Source organism: Bos taurus, chromosome 1 (assembly GCF_002263795.3).
Source record: "Bos taurus isolate L1 Dominette 01449 registration number 42190680 breed Hereford chromosome 1, ARS-UCD2.0, whole genome shotgun sequence".
Classification (NCBI taxonomy): Eukaryota; Metazoa; Chordata; class Mammalia; order Artiodactyla; family Bovidae; genus Bos; species Bos taurus.
Window position 1 is genome coordinate 158,390,181 of NC_037328.1, and position 26,473 is coordinate 158,416,653.

At 50.8% G+C, this 26,473-nt stretch overlaps 1 protein-coding gene across 2 annotated transcripts; it reads left to right on the top strand.

Moving 5' to 3' along the window:
* Positions 1–307: 307 nt before the first annotated feature.
* Positions 308–26,076, top strand: ASMT (acetylserotonin O-methyltransferase). Of its 2 annotated transcripts, XM_059885365.1 has the most exons (9): positions 352–499; positions 3,483–3,657; positions 5,770–5,899; positions 6,536–6,604; positions 17,760–17,878; positions 18,538–18,571; positions 18,835–19,031; positions 21,628–21,750; positions 25,071–26,076. In XM_059885365.1, the coding sequence occupies exons 1-9, from the start codon at positions 431–433 to the stop codon at positions 25,280–25,282; spliced, it is 1,128 nt and encodes a 375-aa protein (XP_059741348.1). In that variant the 5' UTR covers positions 352–430; the 3' UTR covers positions 25,283–26,076. The 2 variants fall into 2 exon arrangements, with proteins under 2 accessions (NP_803459.2, XP_059741348.1); NM_177493.3 differs by lacking the exon at positions 18,538–18,571 and having other exon boundaries at positions 308–499; positions 18,891–19,031; positions 25,071–26,075.
* The last annotated feature ends 397 nt before the right edge of the window (positions 26,077–26,473 follow it).

The following is a 26,473-nucleotide window of genomic DNA, read 5'->3' on the forward strand; positions in this document are numbered from 1 at the left end:
GGCTGCACCCAAGACCCACCCTCCCCCACCCCCCACCACCCGCCGAAATGAAGGGCCAGAGACTGTTCAGTCCATGCAGTGAGTCATCATCCCTAGTGATTACGTGGGCATGTGGGTTTGGGACCAGTTGCACCGCTGATGGTACAAGGATGGGAGGGGGCTGGGGTGACAGGCGATTTCGGGCTGTGTGCTTCATCAGAGATAAGAAGGTGTGAACAGAAGCCCCAGGGGTCCCATCGTAAGCTCTCTCAATCCGCCTTCACCAGGTTAATGGAATCTCCTAGAACAATCCATCTGGGCTCGCTCCCGGCGTCCAGCTTACAGGGTCAGTAGTGACATGCTGGCCATCTGCCCAGGTTGCTCATAGACTGGTGAAGCCCAAAGCTAAGATAGCCGGGGTCCCTCCAAGCCAGACCGGCCCAGAAGGAAGATGTGCTCCCAGGAGGGTGAGGGCTACAGTCTCCTGAAGGAATACGCCAACGGCTTCATGGTCTCCCAGGTAGGAAGAGGCTCCACCGGCTGAGGTTCTGTTGCCGGAGGTGAGGAGGACAACAGGCACTCAGTGCTGAGCGAGGACGCGGTCTCCTCCGGGGGGCGCGAGGGTGCGCTGGGACTCTGGGCGAGTCCACGGGCAGAAGCTTGGCCATCGGGGCCTGGGGGCCCTTCTAGGGATGTGTTGGCCCTCACGGAGTGGGCGTCTCAGAACGACAGTTGTAGGGGCTTCCCTGGTAGCTCATTTGGTAAAGATCTGCCTGCAACGCAGGAGGTCCAGGTTCCACACCTGGGTCGGGAAGACCCCCCGGAGGAGGAAATGGCAACCCGCTCCAGGATTCTTGCCTGGAGAATCCTGTGGGCAGAGAGGCCTGGGGGGCTACAGCCCATGGGGTCAAAAATGAGTCAGACATGACTTACTAACCCTTTTTTCACTGTGTTAGTGAAACAGGAGTGCATACAATCTTATTAGAATAAAACTTAATATAAACCGAGTATTAAGAAATAACATCTCAATAGAAAAAAGGTGAATCCGGCGTTGAGGATAAAACTGAATAGGACCTCAGCAGAACAAACAGACTTAATAAAATCGTGGGTGGGTTGGGAGGCTGGGATTGAGACATATACACACACTGTTGATCGTGTGTATAAAACAGGACGGATGAGAACCTGCTGTACAGCTCAGGAACTCTACTCAGACTTCTGTGCTGACCTGCTGCTGCTAAGTCGCTTCAGTCGTGTCCGACTCTGTGCGACCCCACAGACGGCAGCCCATCAGGCTCCCCCGTCCCTGGGATTCTCCAGGCAAGAACACTGGAGTGGGGTGCCATCGCCTTCTCCACTGTGCTGACCTACATGGGAAGGAAATTCCAAAATAAGAGGGGATATATGTATAAACGATGGCTGATTCCCTTTGCTGCCCAGCAGAGACTAATACAACATTGTAAAGCTACTGCTGTAAAATTAACTTTAAATATTTCAATAGAACGAGAGTGAATCCAGTGTTAAGAGAATAAATGTAAATACAACCTGAGTGGAATGGGAGACTGAGTAAAACTCAGTAGAAGGACGTCCCTGAGGGCTCAGTGACTAAGACTCTTGAGTTCCCAACGCAGGGGCCCCGGGTTCGACCCCCGGTCAGGGAGCTAGACCCCACGTGCCACGACTAAGACCTGGTGGAGACTAAGAAATATAAGTAAAAATAATTTAAAAAACTCAATAGAATAAAATATGAATACGACCTTAGTAGGATGGGTTCAAAACATCTCAGACAAGAGGGATTGCAACTTTACTATAATTAGAGTTAATACAACCTCAGTAGAAAGCGAACGCTATATTAATTGGATAAAACTTAATGCAACCTCAGGAGGAAATTGATAAAACCTCGATAGAACGAGAGCGCACCCAACTTTCAGAGAATAAAACGTCCTCCAGCCTTACAGAATGAGAGTCAATACCCCGTTAACAGAACAAGAGCTGAAACCATCTTAATAGAATGTGACTGAAGACAACCTGCGTACGAGGAGAGTTAATGAAATATGAATGGAAAAAAACCTGAGTGCAACCTCGATGGAGTGAGCGTTTATAATATCTCAATAGAATAAGACTGCACCCAACGTTAAGGCAAGAAAATGTACTACGACCACTTGGAATAGGAGTTCATGAAATGTTTTTACATAGAGAGTGAACGAGACCCGAGCACAGCGCTTATACAATCACTGCAGGGTAAGTGTCAGTCACTTAGTCGTGTCCGACTCTGCAACCCCATGGACTGCAGCCCGCCAGGCTCCTCTGCCCATGGGATTCTCCAGGCAAGAATGCTGGAGTGAGTTGCCATTTTCTCCTCCAGGGGATCTTCCCGACCCAGGGATCAAACTCGGGTCTCCGGCATTGTCAGGCAGACTCTTTCCTGTCTGAGCCACCAGGGAAACCCCAGATGCGCTTGTCTGCTGAAACCCAGGAATAGGGAGTGAATAAAACCTGAATATAGGCGCTGGTATAATCATAGCAGGGTAAGAGATCATGCCAACTTCACTGAACAAGAATCAACACAACTTTAACAGGGTGAGAACTGATTCCGCGTTAATAGAATACGGCTGAATACGACCTTCGTACAAGGAGAGTCAATAAAATCCTAATAGAAAAAAATCTGAATGCACTCTTAATGGACTGTTCATGACATCTCAATAGAACAAGAGTCATTACAACTTAATATAATTAGAGTTAATATTGAGCTCACTGCAAGAGCTGATACCATCTTAAGAGGATAAAGCTTAATACAATCTTAATATAGTAGGACTTGGAGCGACCTATTAAGGATAACAACTAATAAAACCTTAAGAAGAGTAGATACAATCTTTACAGAATAAGAGTTAATACCGTCTTAACAGAACAGGAATGGATATGGCCATTTTAATGTAAACATTTAATTTTATACTGGGGTATAGCCAATGAACCGGAGAAGGCAATGGCACCCCACTCCAGTGTTCTTGCCTGGAGAATCCCAGGGACAGGGGAGCCTGGTAGGCTACCGTCTATGGGGTCACACAGAGTCAGACACGACTGAAGTGACTTAGCATAGCATAGTCAATGAACAATGCTGTGATGGTTTCTGGTGGACAGCAAAGGGACTCAGCCAGACATGTACATGTATCCATTCTCCCCCAGCTCCCCTCCCACCCAGGCTGCCACACGACACTGAGCAGAACTCCCTGTGCTGTCCAGCAGGTCCTTGCTGGTTCTCCATGTTAAATACAGCAGTGTGTCCATGTCCATCCCAGACTCCCTGACCATCCTTTCTGCCACCAACCATAAGTTCATTTTCTAAGTCTGTGAGTCTTTCTATTCTGTAAGTTGGGTTGTGTCATTTCTTTACAGATCCCACATGTAAGGGATGTCGGATGATATTTTCCCTTCTCTGTCTGACTCACCCTCCTGAAGAGTGTGAGTCCTCGGAGAACTAAAGCTGACTCTGTCTTCATTGCCCCGAGGTTCTCTTTGCTGCCTGTGAGCTGGGGGTGTTTGAGCTCCTGGCAGAGGCCCTGGAGCCCCTGGACTCAGCAGCAGTGTCTTCACATCTGGGCTCCAGCCCCCAGGGGACAGAGCTGCTACTGAACACCTGTGTGTCCCTGAAGCTGCTGCAAGCCGATGTGAGGGGAGGAAAAGGTAAGCACCCTGGCTGTTTGGAAGAAGGCGTTTTAAAGGTGCACTCTCAGCACAGTTTTCTGTTTTATTTTTCTGGAAAGAGCCACAGAGTAAGTCTTCTCAGCCTGGAAGGCCGGCCACGAGGTCTCTGCAGATGACACTCATCTCTGCCTTTGGAGCATCAGAGCTGCTGGAGACAGACAGATGGGCGGGGCTGATCCTAATAAAACTTTATTGGCCAGACAGGTGGTGGAACAAAGATCCAATAAAGGTTTATTGACTAAACAGGTGTTGGAACAGGGTTCCAATAAAGCTTTATTGATCAAACAGGTGGTGGAACAGGGTTCCAGTAAAGCTTTATGGGCCAGGCAGGGGGTAGAACATGGTACCAATAAAGCTTTATTAGCCAGACAGGTGGTGGAACAAGGTTCCAATAAAGCTTTATTGACCAAACAGATGCTGGAACAAGGTTCCAATAAAGCTTTATTGTCAACACAGGTGGTGGAACAGGGTGACAATAAAGCTTTATTGTCAACACAGGTGGTGGAACAGGGTTCCAGTAAAGCTTTATAGAACAGACAGGCGGTGAAACAGAGTTACAATAAAGCTCTTTAGCAGAACAGGTTGACGGAACAAGGTTCCAATAAAGCTTTATTGGCAAAAACAGATGGCCAAAACCGGGTACCAAATTCGGGTTGTCATTTGCTGACTGTGGATCAGGAAGTTTCCAGAGGCTGGTGTTTGCACTGAAACCCTGATGAAATATCCAAGCAACGAGACAGAAATGTGACCGAAAAGTTACACGGGAGTAATTTTTCCATCATGCTCAACTGCTTCTTTTCAAGGGTTGCCCTTTGTGTTAAGATCATATTCTTGTTTTGGTATTGAAGCTGCTTTCCTCTTACAGAAGATGGTCCTTGCCAGTTTTTACTTTTAATGCCCCTTCTTTGCAAAATTAAAAATTGTAAGCCCTATATCAGTCACTTAGATTTTTTTTTTTTTAGAATCTTGAGAATCTGTGAAATTGCAAAGTGTAGGGACCACTGCCTGGCAGAATAGGGGTGGGTGGGAGGGCAGTGGTAGAGGTGGGTGATGGGCTTTCTCCTTGAAGCAAGGACTTGCGTCCCCGTTGGATTTATGGGGTGCAAACAGAGAAAGTGAGTTAACTTGAACAGGAGGACGTTGTTTGGGGGTTGACGGTACTCAGATGGCTGTGGGCTTGGGAATCAAGCAGTCACACCCTGTGAGTAAGCTTTGCAGCCCCCTCCCTTTCCCCCACTGGCACCCCCAGCGCGGGCTGCGGTCCAGCCAGGACACACCTGCGGAGGATGGCGGACGTTCAAGGGGAAGCTCCTGGGGGCGGGAGGAGCCTGCTGTACCTGCAGACCCTCGGGTAGGCACATCAGGATGTGGGCTAACCTGCCGGGCTGGAGACGCTGGGATGCTCGGCTCAGAGACCAGGTTACAGGACCTCCGGCTGCAACGCTGTTGCCCTGGGGACCCCTTGGAGCCCCGCAAGCATTCGGCAGGTACAGATTGGGCAGAAACAGTGAGCGCATTCAGTGCAGTCCAGTCGCTCCGTCGTGTCCCACTCTTTGCGACCCCATAGACAGCAGCACGCCAGGCTTCCCTGTCCTCCTCCATCTAGAATTTGCTCCAACTCATGTCCATCGAGTCCGTGATGCCATCCAACCATCTCACCCTCTGTCGTCCCCTTCTCCTCCCACCCTTAATCTTTCCCAGCATCAGGGTCTTTTCCAAGGAGTCAGTTCTTTGCAGCAGGTAAGGCCAAAGGATTGGAGCCCCACGGACATGTATCACGTGTCGTCTACGGGGTCGCAAAGAGTCGGAGGCGACTGAGGGATTGAGCAACACTGGGGCTCGCTGGCCCTTTCCGTTTGCTACATCGGATCTTTCCGTGGGATTTACGAGGGCTGAAAGCGGCAGGCAGGACACGCAGCCCCTGCACCACAGGCCAGCCGGTCCTTCGGGACGAGGGTCCAGCTGTCGGGGTGCCGACCGTCCCAGGCAAGAATCACGTCTGCAGTCAGGAAGTTGCCAGCATAACTGTTGGCATCTTGGCGATGCCTGGGTGTCTAACTTTATTCCCCCGCCCCTTCTGTTTGTTTTCAGCTGTGTATGCAAACACGGAGCTCGCCAGCACCTACCTGGTGAGAGGCAGCCCCAGGTCCCAGCGGGACATGCTGCTGTACGCGGGCAGGACCGCTTACGTCTGCTGGCGCCACCTGGCGGAGGCAGTCAGGTGCGTGTCAGCCGCGCCCGCGAGTCCCCAGGGCCGCCTGCGGGCTGGCTTCCGGGCGTGCCAGGAAGCAACGTGTTAGGTTTCTTATGCGCGCGGGTCTCCAAGCTCCCGGATCTAGGTTTCTTAGCGCGCGGGTCTCCAAACTCCCGGATCTAATGCCTGATGGTGTGAGGTGGAGCTGATGGAGTAATAATAGAAATACAGGGAAGAGTCACTGCAAGGACTGATGCTGAAGCTCCAACACTTTGGCCATTTGATGTGAAAAACTGACCCACTGGCAAAGACCGTGATGCTGGGCAGGACTGAAGGCGGGAGGAGAAGGGGGCGACAGAGGATGAGCTGGTTGGATGGCATCACCGACTCCATGGACATGGGTTTGAGCAAGCTCCGGGAGTTGGTGATGGAGAGGGAGGCCTGGCGTGCTGCAGTCCGTGGGGTCGCAAAGAGTCGGACACGACTGAGCGACTGGACTGAACGGAACTGCAAAGTGGAAAGCGATTCCTGAGTAGTCTTGGGTTACTCGTTTCCCGCAGAGGCCGTCTGTGGTGCCAGGGTAAGGTCTGTGAATGCAAGGCCGTATGAACGGAGTGCAGTGACGTCTCGGGGCCTGAGTGACGGTCTCCTCCTCGTTTTCAGGGAAGGGAGGAACCAGTATCTGAAAGCCTTCGGGATCCCGTCCGAGGAGCTCTTCTCTGCCATCTACAGGTGACGCCGCCCACCCACTCCCATAGCGTCCTGCTTGAGAGTTACATTTGTGTATTTCTCATTGAAGGATAATCCCTTTGCAGAATTGTGTGGGTTTCTGCCACACATCCGCATGCATCAGCCATCGGTTGGCCTGCGTCCCCTCCCTCTTGAACCTCCCTCCCACCTCCCTCCCACCTCCCTCCCACCTCCCACCCCTCTAGGTTGTCCCAGAGCCCCGGTTTGAGCTCCCTGAGTCATCCCGCAGATTCCCATGGGCTATCTGCATCGCACATGGTGATGTACGTCTCTCCGTACCTCCCACCTTCTCCTTCTCCCTACCTCCCCGGGTCTGTAAGTCTGGTATGTCTGCATCTCCACTGATGCCCTGCAAATGCATTCACGAGTACCGTCTTTCTAGATTCCATATGTATGTCTCAGTATACGATATTTGTTTTTCTGACTTGCTTCCCTCTGTGTAACAGGCTCCAGGTTCCTCCACCTCATTAGAACTGACTCAAAGGCGTTCCTTTTTGTGGCGGAGTAATATTCCATCGTATACATGTACCACAGAGTCTTTATTCATTTGTCTGTCGATGGGCATCTAGGTTGCTTGAAATGTGACAGCAGTCGTGTTGATTTACAATGTTCCATTAATTTCCGCTCTACAGTGAAGGGATTCGGTTATGCAAATATACACGATTTCATTTTGTAACAACTGAGTAATATCCCACCCTATATATGCACCACATCTTCTTTCTCCATTCCTCTGTTGATGGACATTGAGGTTGCTTCCATGTCTTTGCTGTTGAGAATAGTGTTGTGATGAATCCTGGGGGGGTGCGTGTCTTTTCTAATTATGGTTTTCTCCAGGTGTATGCCCCAGCGGCGGGACCACAGGATCGTGCGATAGCTCTCTCTCTAGTTTTTAAAGAACATTCAATACCATTTTCCATAATACCTGGACAAGTACACATTCCCACCAAAACTGCAGAGGGCTCCTTTTTCTCCACGAGCTCTCCAACACTTAATGTTTGCAGAGTTTTTGATAATGGCAGTTCTGACCGGTGCGAGATGATTTACCTGTTGTAGGTTTGATTTGCGTTTCCCTAATACTCAGAACCCCACTCCAGTCCTCTTGCCTGGAAAACCGCATGGATGGAGGAGCCTGGTAGGCTGCAGTCCATGGGGTTGCTAAGAGTCAGACGTGACTGAGCGACTTCACTTTCACTTTTCACTTTCATGCACTGGAGAAGGAAATGGCAACCCACTCCAGTGTTCTTGCCAGGACAATCCCAGGGACGGGGGAGCCTGGTGGGCTGCCGTCTATGGGGTCACACAGAGTTGGACACGACTGAAGCGACTTAGCAGCAGCAGCAGAGTTGAGTTTCCACCTGGTGGTTTTTTTTTTTTTTTTTTTCAGGTATTCCAGAGTTTGATTCAGTTATACATAGAGGTTTATTCTTTTTTAGGTTTTTGTTTTTCTCACAGAGGTAGTTACATCATGCTCAGTGACTTCCGTGTGCAATTCAGCACAGACTTTTGGATCATCAATTCTGTATATATGAGTGTGTACATGTTCATTCCTAACCCTTCATTTGTCACTTTCATATAACATTTTTTTTTTTTTTGGTAGTCATAAGTTCCTTTGAGCTTCCCTGGTAGCTCAGCTGGTAAAGAATCCTCCTGCAATGTTGGAGACCCCGGTTCGATTCCTGGGTTGGGAAGATTCCCCTGGAGAACGGATAGGCTACCCACTCCAGGATTCTTGGGCTTCCCTGGTGGCTCAGCTGGTAAAGAATCCACCTGCAATGCTGGGAGACCTGGGTTTGATCCCTGGGTCAGGAAGATCCCCTGGAGAAGGGAAAGGCCACTCACTCTAGTATTCTGGCCTGGAGAATCCCATGGACTGTATAGTCCTTGGGGTCGCAAAGAGTTGGACACGACTGAGCAACTTTCACACATAAGTTTCTTTACTCCGTTTCAGAGTCTGGCTCTGTTATGTAAATTAGTTCGTTTGTGTGAACACCCAGAGCCCCCCGTCATGGTTATATGATAGCTGTCTTTCTCTGACTTCCGTCACTTGGTACCGGAGTCACTCGGTCCATCCAGGCTGCTGGCAGCGGCCTTATTCCGTTCTGCTCTGCGGGTGAGCCGTATTCTTGCACAGAGAGATCTGCCTTTGTTTTCCTGTCAGGGGACGTTTCGGTGGATTCGGTGTCTTGGCCAATGTGCATTGTGCTGCCCTGAAAACAGGAAGGCGTGTGTTATTTTGAAACATGACTTTTTTTCTGGATCTGAGCCCAGAGGTGGGATTACTGGATTGTACGGTTTCTGGATGCTGAAGTTTTGTAAGGAACCTCCATGCCGTTTGCCACGTTTGCTGCACGAGTCTAGCTTCCCACCAAGACTGCGGGAGGATTCCGCTTGCCGCCTGCCCTTTGCAGCACTTGATCTTTGTAGATCTTTCTGAAGATGGCCATTCTGATCTGTTCGAAGGGATGCGTCATTGCACTTTCGATTTGCTTCTAATAATTACTGATGCTGAGCATCTTTTTATGGGCCTGATGCCAACCTGTATGCCTTCTTGGACGAGATATCCATTTTGATCTTTGGCATATATATATATATATATTTTTTTTTTTTTCCTTCTTGGGTTGTCTGTGTTTGTCATATTGAAATGCATGAGCTCCTCATAAGTTTTGGAGTTGAATTTCTTGTGAGTGTCTTCATTTGCAAATACTTTTTTTTTTTTGCAGTCTGAACACTATCTGTTTCTTTCGTTCAGGGCTTTCTTTGTTGAACAAATGCTCTTCAGGTAGATGAGGTCCTGTTTTCTTTTTGTTGATTATTCATTATACTAAAATATATAGTTCAGCTCAGTCACTCGGTCGTGTCCGACTCTGTGACCCCACGAACTGCAGCACACCAAGCCTCCCTGTCTATCACCAACTCCCGGAGTCCACCCAAACCCATGTCCATCCAGTCGGTGATGCCATCCAGCCATCTCATCCTCTGTCGTCCCCTTCTCCTCCTGCCCCGAATCCCTCCCAGCATCAGGGTCTTTTCCAATGAGTCAACTCTTCGCATCAGGTGGCCAAAGTACTGGAGTTTCAGCTTTAGCATCAGTCCTTCCAATGAACACTCAGGACTGATCTCCTTTAGGATGGACTGGTTGGATCTCCTTGCAGTCCAAGGGACTCTCAAGAGTCTAGGCTCCTCTGTCCATGGGATTTCCCAGGCAAGTATACTGGAGTGGGTTGCCAATCACTTCTCCAGGGGATCTTTCCATGACCCAGGGATGGAACGCAGGTCTTCTGGGGTCTTCCTGACCCCGGGATTGAGCCTTGTGGGTCTCCGCACCGCAGGCGGATCCTCTACCCTCTGAGCCGCCGGGGAAGCCCGTGTGTTACGGTAGAGCACGGCTGCTTTCCCGCATTGCGTTAGTTTCAGGGGTGCGGGAACTTGATTCATTTATACACAGACATCCGTCCATTCTGTCTCAGGCTCTCTTTCCCGTCTAGGTAATTAGCGTCTGTTCAGTAGAGTTCCCTGTGGTGTTCAGCAGGTGTTTTTGATCATCACATCATATATGGGAACTGGAATATGTCCATTCCAAACTCTGAAATAACCCCATCCCCATTACAGCTTGTGTGTGTGTGTGTGCGTGTGTGTGTGTGTGTGTGTGTGACATTTATAGGTAATTTCTCTCAGTTTCAGAGTCTGTCTCTGTTGTGTAATTAGTTCGTCCGCTTGAATATCTACAATCCAGGTGTAGGAGGCATCTCAGGACCTTTGTCTCCCCGTCTCTGACTTCCTTCCCTCCCCGTGTGTGACGGCCACTTGGTCGGGGCATGCTGCTCTCCGTGGCCTTATTCTGTCCTCTGTGTGGCTGAGTTGTGCTCCAGGGGAGAGGTGGGCCCCACTCTGTCTTCATTTTCCTGTCGACAGACATTTCGGTCGATTCGCTTTCGTGGCCTTTGTCAATCACGCCGTCCTGAAGACAGGGGTGCGTGTGTCATTTCGCATCGTGATGTTTCTCTGGATCTAAGCCCACAGGTGGGACTGCTGGGTCGTACGTTTTCTGGAGGGTTAGTGTTCTAAGGGCGCTCCTTGCTGTTTTTCACAATTCCTGCCCTGCTTTAGTTCCCTAGCAAACGTGTAGGAGGATTTCCTTTTTTTCTCCGCCCTTTGTTAGCACGTGTTCTTGGTAGAATGTCTCGATGATGGTCGTGCTGACCGGTGTGAGGAGATCCCTCATTGTCTTTGAGTACCTTCTAATAATTAGTGATGCTGAGTGACTTTTCGTGAGTGGAATGGCCCTCTGTATGCCTTCTTGGAAGGAATATGTATTTTTATCTTTGGACCCTTTTTATCTCTGATGTTTTGTGGTTTTGATATGAGACGTGTGAGCTGTTTGTAGCAATTGGAGGTGAATTTCTTGTGTGTATCTTGGTTAGAAAAAATTTCTTTTCCATTCTGAGAGTCTCTTTCTCTATCGTTTTCGATGTCGTCAGTTGTCAAAATGCATTTAAGGTCTGTGCCCACATGCTCTTTTCTTATTTTTGGCTCATTGTTCATTTTCTGTGTGGTGGATCCAAATGAACCTCTTCACGATTGTTCAAGAGGGTTGTGAAGTAAAAGTCGCTCTGTCGGGTCTGACTCTGCGACCCCATGGACTGCAGCACGCCAGGCCTCCGTGTCCACCACCATCTCCCAGAGCTTGCTCAAATTCATGCCCATGGAGTCGGTGATGCCATCCAACGGTCTCATCCTCTGTCGTCCCCTTCTCCTCCTGCCCTCAATTTAATGACAGCAAGCGCAGCTTTTATATGTGTCGTTACAAAGCCCAGCCACGAGGTGGCAGAATTTCTCCAGAAACTGTTTTTTTTTAACCCCTTTTTGTAGTAGAAATGTTAGTTTACTTTGGAGAACGCTTCATTCCTCCGATATTGTATTTGTTTCAAGGGTACAGGAACTTGGATTTCCTTATACATAGATGTTTATCTCTTCTTTATTTTTCCACCATATAGGTGGTTAGAGTGTGTTCAGTAGACGCCGTTTTGCTATTCAGTAGGTCATTTTGGATCATCTGTTTGATTATATTATAATCTGGTGGCTCGGTGGATAAAGAATCTGCCTGCAATGCAGGAGATTAGGGCTTGATCCCCAGGTTGGGAAGATCCCCTGGAGGAGGGCATGGCAGCCCACTCCAGTGTCCTTGCCTGGGGAATCCCACGGACAGAGGAGCCTGATGGGCTACAGTCCACGGGGTCGCAGAGAGTCGGACACGACTGAGCCACTCAGCATGAACAAATGTGTGTGTTATCAGCAAACTCTAAATGGATCCATCATCACTAACTTTTCTCGTTTTTATAAGCGTAAGTTTCTTTTCTCTGTTCCAACGTCTGTTTCTATTGGGTAAAGCAGTTTGTATCCATTGTTAGATTCCAGCCACAAGTGGTCTCCTTCTCCCTGTCTGCCTGGCTTCTCTAGGGCTGATCATCTCTGCTTCCTTCTCTCACACTGGACATGGCATTCTCTCCTGCTCGTTCGTGGGTGACTTGATGGTTCGTCGTGTCTGTGAGGCCCCCTCTTCTTTACCCGTTCACCTGTCCCCGAACACTCAGGCTGTTTCCGTGTCGTGGTTATTTTCCTGGCGCGGCTGTGATCTCCCGAGTGTACCTATGTTTTGGAAACCCTGGGGCTTCTCTGGCTCTGTGCCCATGGTCGGGGTGAGCGTGTCCTAAGATGCTTCTCTGTTTTCTTTTCTGAAGGACCCCCATACTCTTCTCCCTCCTGCATGGACCGATTCCCACTCCCAGCAACAGTGCAGGGAGGCTCTCTCCCCTCCACACCCTCTTCAGTGTTTATTTTGGAGATTTTGTGATATGCCCATTCTCACAAGATGGGCAAGGTGTATGGTGATACCTCACGAGACTTTTAAGTGGCCTCTCTCTAATAAGCAGTGATGCTCAGCACGTTTTCATGTCCCTAATGCAATCTTTCTGCCTTCTGGAAGACATACCCATTTCAATCTATGTCCCCTTTATTTCTTGTTTTTTGTGTGTCTGTGTGTGTGTCTGTGTGTGTGTGTTTTTGACACAGAGCCGCACAAGCTGTTTCTGTGTTTCGGACACAAGTTTTCCGTGGGTATCTTGGTTTGCAAAGATTGTTTGCCATTCTGAGCATTATCTTTTCATGTGGGATTCCCCGTGCTGTGCAAATTCTTTTGCGGTTAACTAGATTCTGTTTCGGAGAAGGCAATGGCACCCCACTCCAGTACTCTTACCTGGAAAATCCCCTGGACGGAGGAGCCTGGTAGGCTGCAGTCCATGGGGTCGTTCAGAGTCGGACACGACTGAGCGACTTCACTTTCACTTTTCACTTTCATGCATTGGAGGAGGAAATGGCAACCCACTCCAGTGTTCTTGCCTGGAGAATCCCAGGGACGGGGGAGCCTGGTGGGCTGCCGTCCATGGGGTCGGACAGAGTCGGACACGACTGAAGCGACTTAGCAGCAGCAGCAGATCCTGTTTTCTTACTTTGGGTGTATATTTCCCTACTCTGAGTGGACGGCAAGGCTGTCCTGACTGTATTTTCGTGCAGAAGCTCACATTCTGTGTCCTCCGATTTAGACCTCGGTCTTTCCTGAAGTGCGTCTTAGTGTACGGTCTTGGGGAATATTCCCGTTTCCTTCTGGCTTTCATTGTTTCAGGCGCCCCCTACGCTGTCCCCCGTGACGCCCGTCACCTGTTTGGATTCCCAGCAGCCCAGGAGGAGGGCCCCGTGCTCTTCCACCGCGTCTGCGGCATTGGGTGTGTGTAGAGGGTTTGACCATGAGCATTCTCAGCTGTGTGAGGCGATACCTCGCTGGAATTTGATCTGCCTCTCCCTTATAATTCCTGGTGCCGAGCACTTTTCATGGATCTAATGCAACCTCTATAGTTGCTTGCAAGAAATATGCATTTCCATCTCTGGCCCCCCTTTTTTTTTTTTCCATGGGTTGGTTGTGTTTTTGACATTGAGGTGTAGGAGCTGTTTGTATGTTCTGGAGATGAATTTCTGGCAGGTATCTTTGTTTGAAAATGATCCTCCCCCCCACAATTTTAAGGATTTCTCTTTCCTTGAGGATGTCCTGGCTGTGGAAATGCTTTTAAGGTTAATTAGGTCCTGTTTTCGTTTTGGGTTTAGTTTTCATTCTTCTAAGTGAAAATCACTCAGTCGTGTCTGACTGTCTGCGACCCCGTGGACTATACAGTCCATGGAATCCTCCAGGCCAGAATACTGGAATGGGTAGCCTTTCCCTTCTCCAGGGCATCTTCCCGACCCAGGAAAGGAACCCAGCTCTCCCGCATTGCAGGCAGATTCTTTACCAGCTGAGCCACCAGGGAAGCCCAAGAATACTGGAGGTGGGTAGCCTCTCCCTTCTCCGGGGGATCTTCCCAACCCAGGAATCGAACCAGGGGTCTCCCGCATTGCAGGATTCTTTAGCTGCTGAGTTACCAGGGAAGCCCCATTATTCCAAGGGGTGAATGTCAAAATGTGTCCCGCATGTACCTCCCCTAAGAATTTCATAGAACCTGTCCTTCCATCTAGGTCTTAGGCTATTTGCAGATTCTTGCTGTGTGTGGTGTTAGGGACTGTTCTGATTGCCTTGTCTCTCTCTCTCCCTTTTAATTGTCTGAGGAGCATCCAGACTGTTGTCCATAGTGCTAGGCACCATTTGCGTTCCCGGGTGGTAGGAGGAGAATTCTGTTTCCTCCACAGACTCTTCAGCACGGAGTGTTTGTGGACTTGTTTACAGCGGCCATTCTGACCGGTGCCAAGTGATTCTGCATTGAAATCTGGTTTGCCTCTCGCTAATAATCCCTGATGCTGCGCGTTCTTCACCCCAGGAAAGTGGTTCTGTTATGCTAAGTGCACCGGGCTTCTTTCTCCTTTTGCGGCTGAGTCATATTCCACGGTGTGTGGATACCACGGCTTCCTCATCTGAGTCGTATTCCACGCCTTGCTCATCTGCGCCTCTGTCGGTGGACAGCTTGATTGCTTCCACATCTTGAACATCGTGACGAGTGTTGCTATGATCATCAAGGTGCGTGCATTTTTTCAAATTATGGTTTTCTCCAGGTATATGCCTCGAGGTGAGATTGCTGGGCCATGAGTGCAGTGCAGTCGCTCAGTCGTGTCCGACCCTTTGCGACCCCATGAATCGCAGCACGCCAGCCCTCCCTGTCCATCACCAGCTCCCGGAATTCACTCAAACTCACGTCCATCGAGTCAGTGATGGCATCCAGCCAACTTATCCTCTGTCGTCCCCTTCTCCTCCTGCCCCCAATCCCTCCCAGCATCAGGGTCTTTTACAATGAGTTAACTCTTCGCATGAGGTGGCCAAAGTACTGGAGTTTCAGCTTTAGCATCATTCCTTCCAAAGAAATCCCAGGGCTGATCTCCTTCAGAATGGACTGGTTGGATCTCCTTGCAGTCCAAGGGACTCTCAAGAGTCTTCTCCAACACCACAGTTCAAAAGCATCAATTCTTCGGCGCTCAGCTTTCTTTATCGTCCAACTCTCACATCCATACATGACCACTGGCAAAACCATAGACATGACTAGACAGACCTTTGTTGGCAAAGTAGTATCTCTGGTTTTTAATATGCTATCTAGGTTGGTAATAACTTTCCTTCCAAGGAGTAAGCGTCTTTTAATTTCATGGCTGCAGTCACCATCTGCAGTGATTTGGAGCCCCCCCCAAAATAAAGTCTGACACTGTTTCCACTGTTTCCCCATCTATTTCCCATGAAGTGATGGGACCAGATGCCATGATCTTAGTTTTCTGAACGTTGAGCTTTAAGCCAACTTTTTCACTCTCCTCTTTCACCTTCATCAAGAGGCTTTTTAGTTCCTCTTCACTTTCTGCTGTAAGGGTGGTGTCATCTGCTTATCTGAGGTCACTGATATTTCTCCCAGCAATCTTGATTCCAGCCTGTGCTTCCTCCAGCCCAGCGTTTCTCATGATGTACTCGCATAGAAGTTAAATAAGCAGGGTGACAATATACAGCCTTGGCGGACTCCTTTCCCTGTTTGGAACCAGTCTGTTGTTCCTTTCCCTAATGTTTGACTGTGTTGAGATCATTTTATGTGATATGTTTTTAACGAGTGCAAGTTAAAGGTACCTGTTGACGTTGACTTCGTGATCATCTGCCCAGTTTTGAGTTCTTGTTCACTGAACACCCCTAGGAGACTCCTAGGAGGGCAGAAGTACTTGGAGCCCTGCAGAGCTTGGGAATATTAACGTGAATGTGAAGTCGCTCAGTCGTGTCCCATGGACTGTAGCCTACCAGGCTCCTCTGTCCGTGGGATTTTCCAGGCCATAGTACTGGAGTGGATTGCCATTTCCTTCTCCAAGGGATCTTCCCAACCCAGGGATGGAACCCGGGTCTACCGCATCGTAGACAGACACTTTACCGTCTGAGCCACCAGGGAAGTCTGGGAATATTAAGTGCCGGTCAACACAGCTTTTATAGTCGCTGTTACCAAACATGGCCACAAGAGGGCAGCATTACTCCATGCGATGCTTTTGCTTTTTTCCGTTTGTTCTTTGGCTGTTTCTTTACATTGGAGCAGAGTTGACGGTCAGTGATAGGTTTGTTTCAAGTGTACAGGAAGTTGGTTCAGTGAGACACAGCCACGGCTATATTCTCTTTTCGGTTCTTTCCCCCATATAAGGTGATTCCTGGGTGTTCCCTAGACTGCCCCATGCTACTCAACAGATCCATTTTCATCATCTGTGACATATATGTTCAAGCCTGGGAAAATCCCATGGATACAGCAGCCTGGTGGGCAATGGTCCATCGGGGCAGAAAGACTTGGACACGACTGGAGTGCTCGAGGATGCGTGCCCAAATGGCATTTGTTATTAGCCAACTCAATTTTTCCTTTCTCCCTTTCTTTTTTTTCTAAATTTTTTATAATCATTACTTGGTTTTCAGAGTTTAGGTCTTTCCTGTTCGCTCAGACTGTAAAGAATCCGCGTGCAATGGTGGAGATCTGTGTTCAAACTCTGGGTCGTGAAGATCCCCTGGAGGAGGGCTGCCATGGCAACCCACTCCAGTGTTCTTGCCTGGAGAACCTCATGGACAGAGGAGCCTGGCGGGCTACAGTCTGTGCGGTCGCAGAGGGGCAGACAGGACTGAGTGACTAACGCTTTCTAAGTTTGTGAGTGTGTTTGTGTTGGTAAAATGGTTGATTTGCCTAAATTTCTAGCACGTACCTGTCGGTGGTATAGGATCTGCCTTTCTCTCTCTGAGTTCCTTTCCTTAGCATAAGAGTCACTCGGTCCATCCAGGCTGCTATCAATGGCATTAATCTGTTCTTTTTCTTGGCTGAGTAATATTCCAGTAGAAAAGTTAGGCACTCCTTGGATCTGTCCAGAATGAGCGGGGAAATCCTTTTTCTTTTGGGGCGGGCTGTGGAAAGAGACAAGCCTGGGGCTTTGTAGGCAGCACCAGCGTCAGCTGTGGGTGACTCGTCAGATGACGTGTGACGCCACAGGGGTCAGACCTTGCTGGTGACTCCGTGACGACGTGTCAGACGATGCTGGTGGCTTCATGACTGTCTGAAGTGTGTGTGGCTGCTCCCAGGCTGGGGCAGGAAATGCACCAACAATTAAGGAGGGAGGGTGGTCACTGCTGAGGGTCCTGAGACCCGGGGCAGGCTGTGCACCCCGTGCATTCTTCCCTGCCTCCTTACCTCCCCACTGCCTCCAAAACCATAGAGCAGCCTCTGCAGAGGGTGAGAGACGACAGGCGGCCCCCAGGAGACCCTCACCGCCCCACTCTCCCGCCCATCCTGCAGCGTCGTTGGCTCCTTCTCACCTCTGTCCCCTCCCGAGAGCCTCCTCCCCCCTCCTCCCGGGACCCAGCTCCCCCTCCACTTGTCTCCACGTCCCTGAATCCATCATGCCCAGCCCCCTCCCCCAGCCTGTGTGGACAACACTCACCGGCCTCCAGCCTCCAGCCTCCCGCATTGCACAGCTGATCCGGTTGCCTGGCGCTCCACCCCGGTGGGTGAAGGACCCGGGTCTTCGCTCAGCTCGGGGGCCCCTGGGTTGTTGCTCAGGGTGATACCTACTGGACTCCACAAGGTTCTCATGGGCTCATCTCGTCGTGTTCCAGGTCCGAGGACGAAAGGCTGCAGTTCATGCAGGGTCTGCAGGACGTGTGGAGGCTGGAGGGGGCGACGGTGCTGGCCGCCTTCGACCTGTCCCCCTTCCCGCTCATCTGCGACCTGGGGGGTGAGTGTCCGCCCCGGACCCTGGAGCTGCGTTTGGAACCCTCTTTGTAGACCCTAGGGCTTCCCTGGTGTCTCAGATGCTAAGGAATCTGCCTGCATTGCAGGACTCCTGGGTTCGATCCCTGGGTCGGGAAGATCCCCTGGAGGAGGGCATGGCAACCCACTCCAGGATTCTTGCCTGGAGACTCCCATGGACAGAGGAGCCTGGGGGGCTACGGTCCACGGGGTCACACAGAGTTGAACACAGCTGATGTGACTTAGCACAGGCACACATATTGAGTAGAATTCCCTGCGCTGCACACTAGAAACTTGTCAAGTATCAGAGTGATTCATAGCAGCGTGCCCACGTCCGTCCCAGTCTCCTCACGTATCCCTCCGCTCGGTCCCCTTTGGTGTGTTTCTTTCCCGTGTCTGAGACTCTGTTTCTGTTTTGCGCAGAAGTTCATTAGTATCACATTTTAGGTTCCACGAATGAGTGACGTCACGTGGTATTTGTCTCTCTCTCTCTGACGAACGTCACTTGGTCCGATCACCTCTAGGTCCGTCCGCATCGTGGCGATGGCATCGCTGTGTTCTTTTTCACGGCTGCGTAATATTCCACTGTGTATGTGTGCGACATCTTCTCCATCCATAGGTCTGTTGATGGACCTTTAGGTTGAGGTTATTTTATAAAAGTGGATTCCTTGACTCTGAGATGTTCACACTGCTGGCATCTGGAGGGAGGTCTCCATGTCTCACCCGGGTGTCCCCTGGAAATGTCTCCCACAGGGAGACATGGGCACGTCTTCCTGTGGCATCTGCCCAGGGGCTTCCTCTGCCTGGCTGTTGTCTGTTCTTGGGCGGACGAGGGGAAGCCGTCAGGTCAGAGTCTACATGGAAGGTGGATGTGTGGGTTGGTGCAGCCAGGAAGTTGCCTTAGATACAGGGCTTTGTACGTGAGCCTGTCACCATGGAGACCAGACTGTGGGTACCGCCCAAGTCTGGGGGCTGTCACAGCCCACATTCTCTTGCAGGCGGTTCTGGGGCTCTGGCCAAGGCGTGCGTGTCCCTGTACCCGGGATGTCGGGCCATTGTGTTCGACATCCCAGGAGTGGTGCAGATCGCCAAGAGACATTTCTCAGCCTCGGAGGACGAGCGCATCAGCTTCCATGAAGGTGGGTGTCTGGAACACTGTCTGTGTCCGCAGGGAAACACGTGGGTCCTGGTGGGCTGGGGAGATGGAGCCAGTGGGTGTTCAGCATGGCTTTCTGGACCATCCAAATACACCCCCTTAAGATGGAGCTTCCAGGGGGCTCAGTGGTAAAGAATCCGCCTGCCAGGGCAGAATACGCAAGAGATGCAGGTTCGATCCCCGAGTCGGGAAGATCCCCTGGAGACAGAAATGGCGACCCACTCCAGTATTCTTGCCTGGGGAATCCCCATGGACAGAGGAGCCTGGCGGGGCTACAGTCCATGGGGTCATGAAAGAGTCGGACACGACTGAGCACCCGGGCATTTAAACCTAGAACTGTGATGCAGGATGGGTGGGAAATGTGGGAGGGTATTGTTTTCTTGCAGTTAATTCTTTCCTGAGTGTTGTACTGAGTTCAGTGTGTCTCCTCACCCAGAGTTTGTAAACAGGACTTTAGGAAATAAGGTGTTTGCAGAGGTGATGGAGTGAAGGGTCTGAGATGAGGATCCTCCTGGATGGGGGTGGCCCTAAACCCCAGTGACACGGTCCTTATAAGACAGAGAAGAGGAGACACACGGACACAGAGGAGAAGCCACGTGGAGACGGAGGAAGAGATGGGAGGGAGGCGGCCACCAGCCGCCTGGAGCTGGATGGACACCTGGAGCCCCCAGAAGCTGGAAGAGGCGGGGAGGACCCTCCCCTGGAGCCTCTGCAGGGAGCTCAGCCCTGGGACACCTGACCTCAGACGTCTGGTCTCCAGGGCTGGGAGAGGACAGATGTCCTGGTCTCTGGGCACTTCTTACGGCCGTCCCGGGAAACTCACGTAGGTATTTACAACCAGCTCGTGTGCGAGTGGCAATGAGCGACGTGGGTTGAAGGCAAGGTGAGGGGACAGTTATCGACTGAAAAGACAGAAGCTTCTCAGATGTCCCAAGGCTCAGAAACCACAGCAGCTTTGCGGACCGCTGCGAGGGACTTGTGGTTGCCTTGGAAATGGGGGGCGCGGTTCCCAGCTGCGGGCCGTCACTTAGGTACCGAGGTCTGAGCTGCAGACACCGTGTACCTCCATGTGTAGACACAACTGGCTGTTTGTGACTCTTTTTCTCTGCTGTGTCAGGAGGAACACAGCAGGTGGGGGTATCATTTCTGTCCACTCTGAGATCTGCCAAGAACTCCCTATTATTATGATTATTGTTATTATTTTGGCCATTGGATGCAGCTTGTGGGATCTTAGTTCCCTGACCTGGGATTGAACCTATTTTCTTGGTAATGAAACCATGGAGTCCTAAACGCTGGACAGCAGGGGAATTAATTCCTTATTTTATTTTTTTAAAAAGTTCACCTCCAAGTTCAGGGCATCTCAAGGGACAGGCCGCCAGCATTCCATCCAGGGCCGTATGCGGGGGGACTCTGACTGACCCGGGTGAAGGGTCAGCTCCTTTCCAATGACTCTGCGTCCGACAGGCAGATTTGAAGGTGACCAGAATGTGCCAGACTGTGTTCTTAAAGGACGGGATGCTGCCTTTATTTAAAATTCTGAAATGTAGACCATCAGGAAGTTTTCTTTTTTTGGGGGGTGCGGAACGGGGGGCTTTATGCTGGATTTTTTTAAACTGTTGAATTAAAATATACTGAATCTGAGTGACTGAGTTTGGGGAGCCCCCTTTGATTTTGTGCTCAGAAGGAGGACCTCGGTGTGAAGTTAACCACCTCTAGGGCATCTTCTTGGAAATACACACGCTGACGGTGTCAGTTCTGTGCCTCACCCGGGAAATGGGGTGAAGAAGGAGCCTTTGGGGGACTTCCTTGATGGCCCAAGTGGCTAAGACTCTGAGCTTCCAGGACAGGGGGCTCTGGTTCCACTCCTGGTCCAGGAGCTGAGTTCCTGCATGCTGGAAGACCCAGTGCAAGAAAGAAAGAAAGGGGTGGGGGAAGGAAGGCTGAGAAAGACAAAAGAGAAGAAAGAAAAAGAGCAGAAGGAAAAAGAAAGCAGGAAAGACACTACAGGTCCCATTGGTTTTTAAAAAAGAAAAAGAAGCAGGCTGTGGAAGCTGGGAAAACCAGATGGACGTGAAATGAAGTGGTTAGTTGCTCGGTCGTGTTCAACTCTTTGCAATGCACGGACTGTAGCTGCCAGGCTCCTCTGTCCATGGGGATGCTCCAGTCAAGAATGCTGGAGTGGGTTGCCATTCCCTTCTCCAGGGGGAATCTTCCCAACCCAGGGATCAAACCCTGGTGTCCTGCATTGGCAGGGGATTCTTGACCATCTGAGCCCCCTGGGAAGCCCAGGAGGGTTGGGACCGCTGCTTTAAGGGTGCTATTTACACGAGACTTTCTGAAATCAAGTAAAAATAAAACCGTTCGCCCAGAGCTGACGCGGAAAGGGGGCGTAAAGGGAGTATTGCATCGTTCAGAATCGTCTCATCGTCACACGGAGACGTCTTCTGTTTCGGGAGGTCAGCAGCTGGGGGCATCTGGGGCCAGGTCTGTGTGTATGAGTGACCCGGCCACACGGGGCGTAGGTGTCCTCACTTGGAATTGAGGCAGGCTGACAAGGGGTCCCCTCGCCTGTGTTGCAGGGGATTTCTTCAAAGACGCCCTCCCGGAGGCGGACCTGTATATCCTGGCCAGGGTCCTGCATGACTGGACCGATGCCAAGTGCTCCCACCTGCTGCAGAGAGTCTATCGGGCCTGCAGGACAGGTAGGTGGCGGGGACGCCGGGCGCCGGGCCCGCGGGTCCACTCAGGGCAGAGGGACGGGTGTCTCGACGCGACGAGGGCTCGCAAATCCCGTCACGGGGACATAGACGCGCCTCTGCGTGTGAGGAGGCCGGAGTTCCGGCCGGCCTCTGGAGGCTGCCCTCCTTTTCGAGACACCACCACGTCACGGGCTCCCTCATATCGTCTCTTCATCGCCACACTCTTCCATTCCCCCCACCCTGAAGTTGCGGTTCTCAAAGTACAGTGTCATTTTCAGAAGTGAAGTCGTTTCTGGAGGGTTGTGTCTAGAGCCCTTCCGTGGGGGAGCTCTAGGAAGTGTGTTGAGCAAAAGTGAATTATTTATGTTTCAATGCACACTGACATTACTTGATGGTGACTTGAGTTGTTTATTTTTTTTTTTGACTTTGTGTAGAGGGACGTTTGCAACCTTGGTCCTTTAAGTTTATTTTTACCGATTCATTTCTTTAGCTGTGCTGGATCTTAGCCACGGCGCTGGAGATCTTCCATCTTCGTCGTGGGATACGGGATCCTTTGTCATGGCTTGCAAACTCTTAGCTGTGGCAGGCGGGATCTAGTCCCCTGGCCAGGCGTGGAACCTGGGTCCCCTGCTTTGAGTGTACAGAGTCTTAGCCAGCGGACCCCTGAGGACGTCCTTCATTGAACCCTAGTATCATTATTATTATTAGTTTGTACAGACAGGAAAATTGCCAAGGAACAGATACATATGTATCTGTAGCCTGGAGAATCCCATGGACAGAGGAGCCTGGCGGGCAGCAGTCCATGGGGTCCCACAGACTCAGACACGACTCAAGCGACTCAGCCCACAGCACGCACGGCTGATTCCCTCTGCTGTGTGGCAGAAACGAACGCAACATTGTCAAGAAGCTGTAGGTCCATAAAAAATTAGTTAAAAGAAAAAAAAAATAGAAAAAGTTGCCCAAATGGGTAGTGGCTTGCCTGCGGTTTTTCTGTTTAGAAGAATGTGCGTGGCTCGGCGTCTCCAAGGTCACGGAAACTATGAGAGTCTCCCGGGGGTGATGCTGTGTGGGCTCTGGTTTGCTTCCCGTATTTCAGTTTGGTAGCTCAGTCGTGTCCAACTCTTTGCAACCCCATGGACTGCAGCACGTCAGGCCTCCCTGTCCCTCACCAGCTTCCGGAGTTCACTCAAACTCACGTCCATTGAGTTGGTGATGCCATCCAGCCGTCTCATCCTCTGTCGCCCCCTTCTCCTCCCGCCTTCAATCTTTCCCAGCATCAGGGTCTTTTCCAATGAGTCAGCTCTTCGCATCAGGTGGCCAAAGGATTGGAGCCCACACACATATATATACACAAATCCCAGGTGGTGCGAGTGGTAAAGAACTCAGCTGCCAGTGTAGGAAATGTAGGAGACTCTGATTCGATCCCTGGGTCGGGAAGATCCCCTGGAGAAGGAGATGGCAACCCCCTGCAGTATTCTTGCCTGGAGAATCCCATGGACAGAGGAGCCTGGAGGGCTACAGTCCATGGGGTCGCAAAGAGCTGGACACGACTGAGCGACCGGACATGCACATATATAATACATAAAGCATGTCATATTTACATTTAAAATTTATATGTTAAGCGTTTACTTTTAAATAGTAAATGAATGAATGGATGTCAAAAATATAAAATAATAGTTACGTAATTTGTGTTATTTTTGGATATCCTTAAAAATAAATATCATGAAAAATGTTTAAATGTAAAAATTTAAAATATTAAAATACTATATATTTACAGTAAAAGTATATTACATTTGTGTATGTAGTTACATTATGGGCTGTAAAAGTTGATCAGTCATGCCCGACTCTGCGACCCCATGGACTATACAGCCCATGGAATTCTCCAGGCCAGAATACCGGAGTGGGTAGCCGTTTCCTTGTCCAGGGGATCTTCCCAACCCAGGGATCAAACCCGGGTCTCCCGCACTGCAGGTGGATTCTTTACCAGCTGAGCCACCAGGGAAGCCCAAGAATACGGGAGTGGGTAGCCTATCCCTTTTCCAGGGGATCTTCCCGACCCAGGAATCGAACCTGGGTCTCCCGCACTGCAGGCGGAGTCTTTACTCACTGAGCGATCAGGGACACCCGTGTACATATGGGTACGTATGTGTATGCATGTCTGTGTTACACGTGTCTGCATCGGTATATGTATGTGCGTGAATATGTATCGGCACACTCAGATGTTGCGTGCATGGTACAGACACGACCTTCCAGACAGCGCAGCTAGGAGAATCCCCCACATCTGGAGGCAAAGCTCTTTTCCTCACGTTCTCGCTGCTTGGAGGTCCCATCTCCGCCTCTCCCCACGAGCCTCCTACTGATGGTCAGCCCCACTGTGTCTGCATCGCTGCAAATTACTATCAATAACGCACGGATCTTACTTTGACATCACGGGGAGGGAGTGTGGGCATTCCTAGCCACGAGATCCATTGTCCAAAAAGGACCCAGGACTTGGTGACTTTTTAAAGAAGCCAGGAGAATGTGGTGTTTGGTCTGAGAATCGGGTACGGAATAAAACGGGTCAGAACGTGTGTAAGGGTTACTTTGATCGCTTGATTGGCACACTCGCCTTTGAGCTTTCAGAGAAAATGACGTGACACACCGTTTTGTGGATTTGTTTCTAAGCGATGAAGCTGGAAAATAAGAACGAACGGTCACATGTCGTTTTCCAGGGGTGCGTTCTGAAGGATGCGTTTTGAGGATCGATGGTCCTTCCTCCCCGCCTCCCTCCCGTCTCTGCCTCTGTGTCCACCTGGTTTCTCCTCTGGCTCTGTCTGTCTCTTTTTCCGTTTCTCATAAGGACCCTGTCCTTGCATGGCAACCCTCTCCAGCATTCTTGGCTGGAGAGTCCCGTGGACATAAGGAGCCTGGTGGGGCTACAGTCTATGGGGTGGGAAAGAGTCAGACACGGCTGAAGCGACTGAGCCCGCTCCTGGTTACCAGCCAGAGGCGGGTGGACAGTGTTTGTAGACACAGCCCTGCTTAATCGTGTGCTCTGTCCAGCGCCTACGGGCCACGCTGGCCTCTAAAGCTGGGAGGAAAGAGGGGACGATGGCTGTGTGTTCTAGGTCAGGCTCTGTCCCGCGGGGGGTCCTAGGTCAGGCTCTGTCCCGCGGGGGGTCCTAGATTAGGGTCCATCTTGCAGGGGAGGGTGGGAGATGCCCGGAGCTGTGGGCTAACCTACGAGCCGGGGGTGTGTGCAGGAAGCCGGGTGAGGAGAGAGTGGCCAGTGGGTCCTGGGTCTGGGCTGACCCTCGCTCAACCCCTCACCCTCCCCGCGGCAGGTGGCGGCATCCTGGTCATCGAGAGCCTCCTGGACACGGACGGGCGGGGCCCTCTGACCACGCTGCTGTACTCGCTGAACATGCTGGTGCAAACGGAGGGCCGTGAGCGGACCCCCGCCGAGTACCGCGCGCTCCTGGGCCCCGCCGGCTTCCGAGACGTGCGGTGCCGGAGGACGGGGGGAACCTACGATGCTGTCTTGGCCAGGAAATGAGCCCTGCAGCGTGTGACCCCGCACCCCCGTCATGACGCAACGCCTGCAGTGAAGAGACGGTGTCGGTCACGTTTCATTCTTATCTTTTCTTCTTCTTTTTTCCCATTCTTGTCTGTCTATTTTGCATGTTTCTTGTTTTTCTGCCCTGTCGAGGGATATGAGGTTTATGCCCACGGATGGTCACTTTGAGTTTTATCTTACTTTCTTTAATTATCCTTATTTTCACTTGATTCCAGTCCATTCTATTTTGCTTCCTTCCTGTGATGGAGTTAAAGGTCTGAGATGAGGTTCCTCCTGGATGGGGATGGCCCTAAACCCAAGGACAGGGTCCTTATGAGACACAGAAGAGGACAGACATGGACGCAGAGGAGAAGCCACGTGGAGACGGAGGCGGAGATGGGAGGGAGGCGGCCACCAGCCCAGGAATGGACACCTGGAGCCCCCAGAAGCCGGAAGAGGCGGGAAGGACCCTCCCATGGAGACTCTGCAGGGAGCTCAGCCCTGGGACCCTTTGACCTCAGACATCTGATCTCCAGGACTCAGGGAGGGTGAATGTCTGTGGTTTTAAGTCATGATCCCATTGGTTTGTTTTGATCGACCCAGGACACTCACACGCAAGGAAATGGATAGATCGTGGACACATCTCAAATTGTTTAAGTTTGAAAAAGCAGAAAAGAATTGCTGGTCTGTTTTGCACCATAGAGTCCAAGAGGTCTGTCGTGAGGAGTTTTAATATCTACTCCTTTAGCAACTTTCTGATATGCAATAAATATAGCGTCATGAACTACCATCAACATGCTGCATGTCGTGTGGCTTATACCTGGAATTCTGTGCCTCTGACCGTCCTTCCCTGTTTCGTTCACCTCCCAGCCCGCACCTGTGGCAACAAGCTGTCTGTATCTATGAGGTTGTTGCCAAGGTAGCTGTTCCCTCCTCCAGGGGATCTTCCAAGGTAGCCATTCCCTCCTCCAGGGGATCTTCCAAGGTAGCTAATCCCTCCTCCAGGGGATCTTCCTGACCCAGGGATGGAGCCTGGGTCTCCTGCCTTGCAGGTGGATTCTTTACCCTCTGAGCCACCGGGGAAGCCCATCACAATCTCTAGGTCTATCCATGTGGCTGCCAAGGGCTGTATTTCGCTCTTTTTTAGGGCACGTAATGTTCTATTTTATGTATGTACCCCATCTTCTTGAA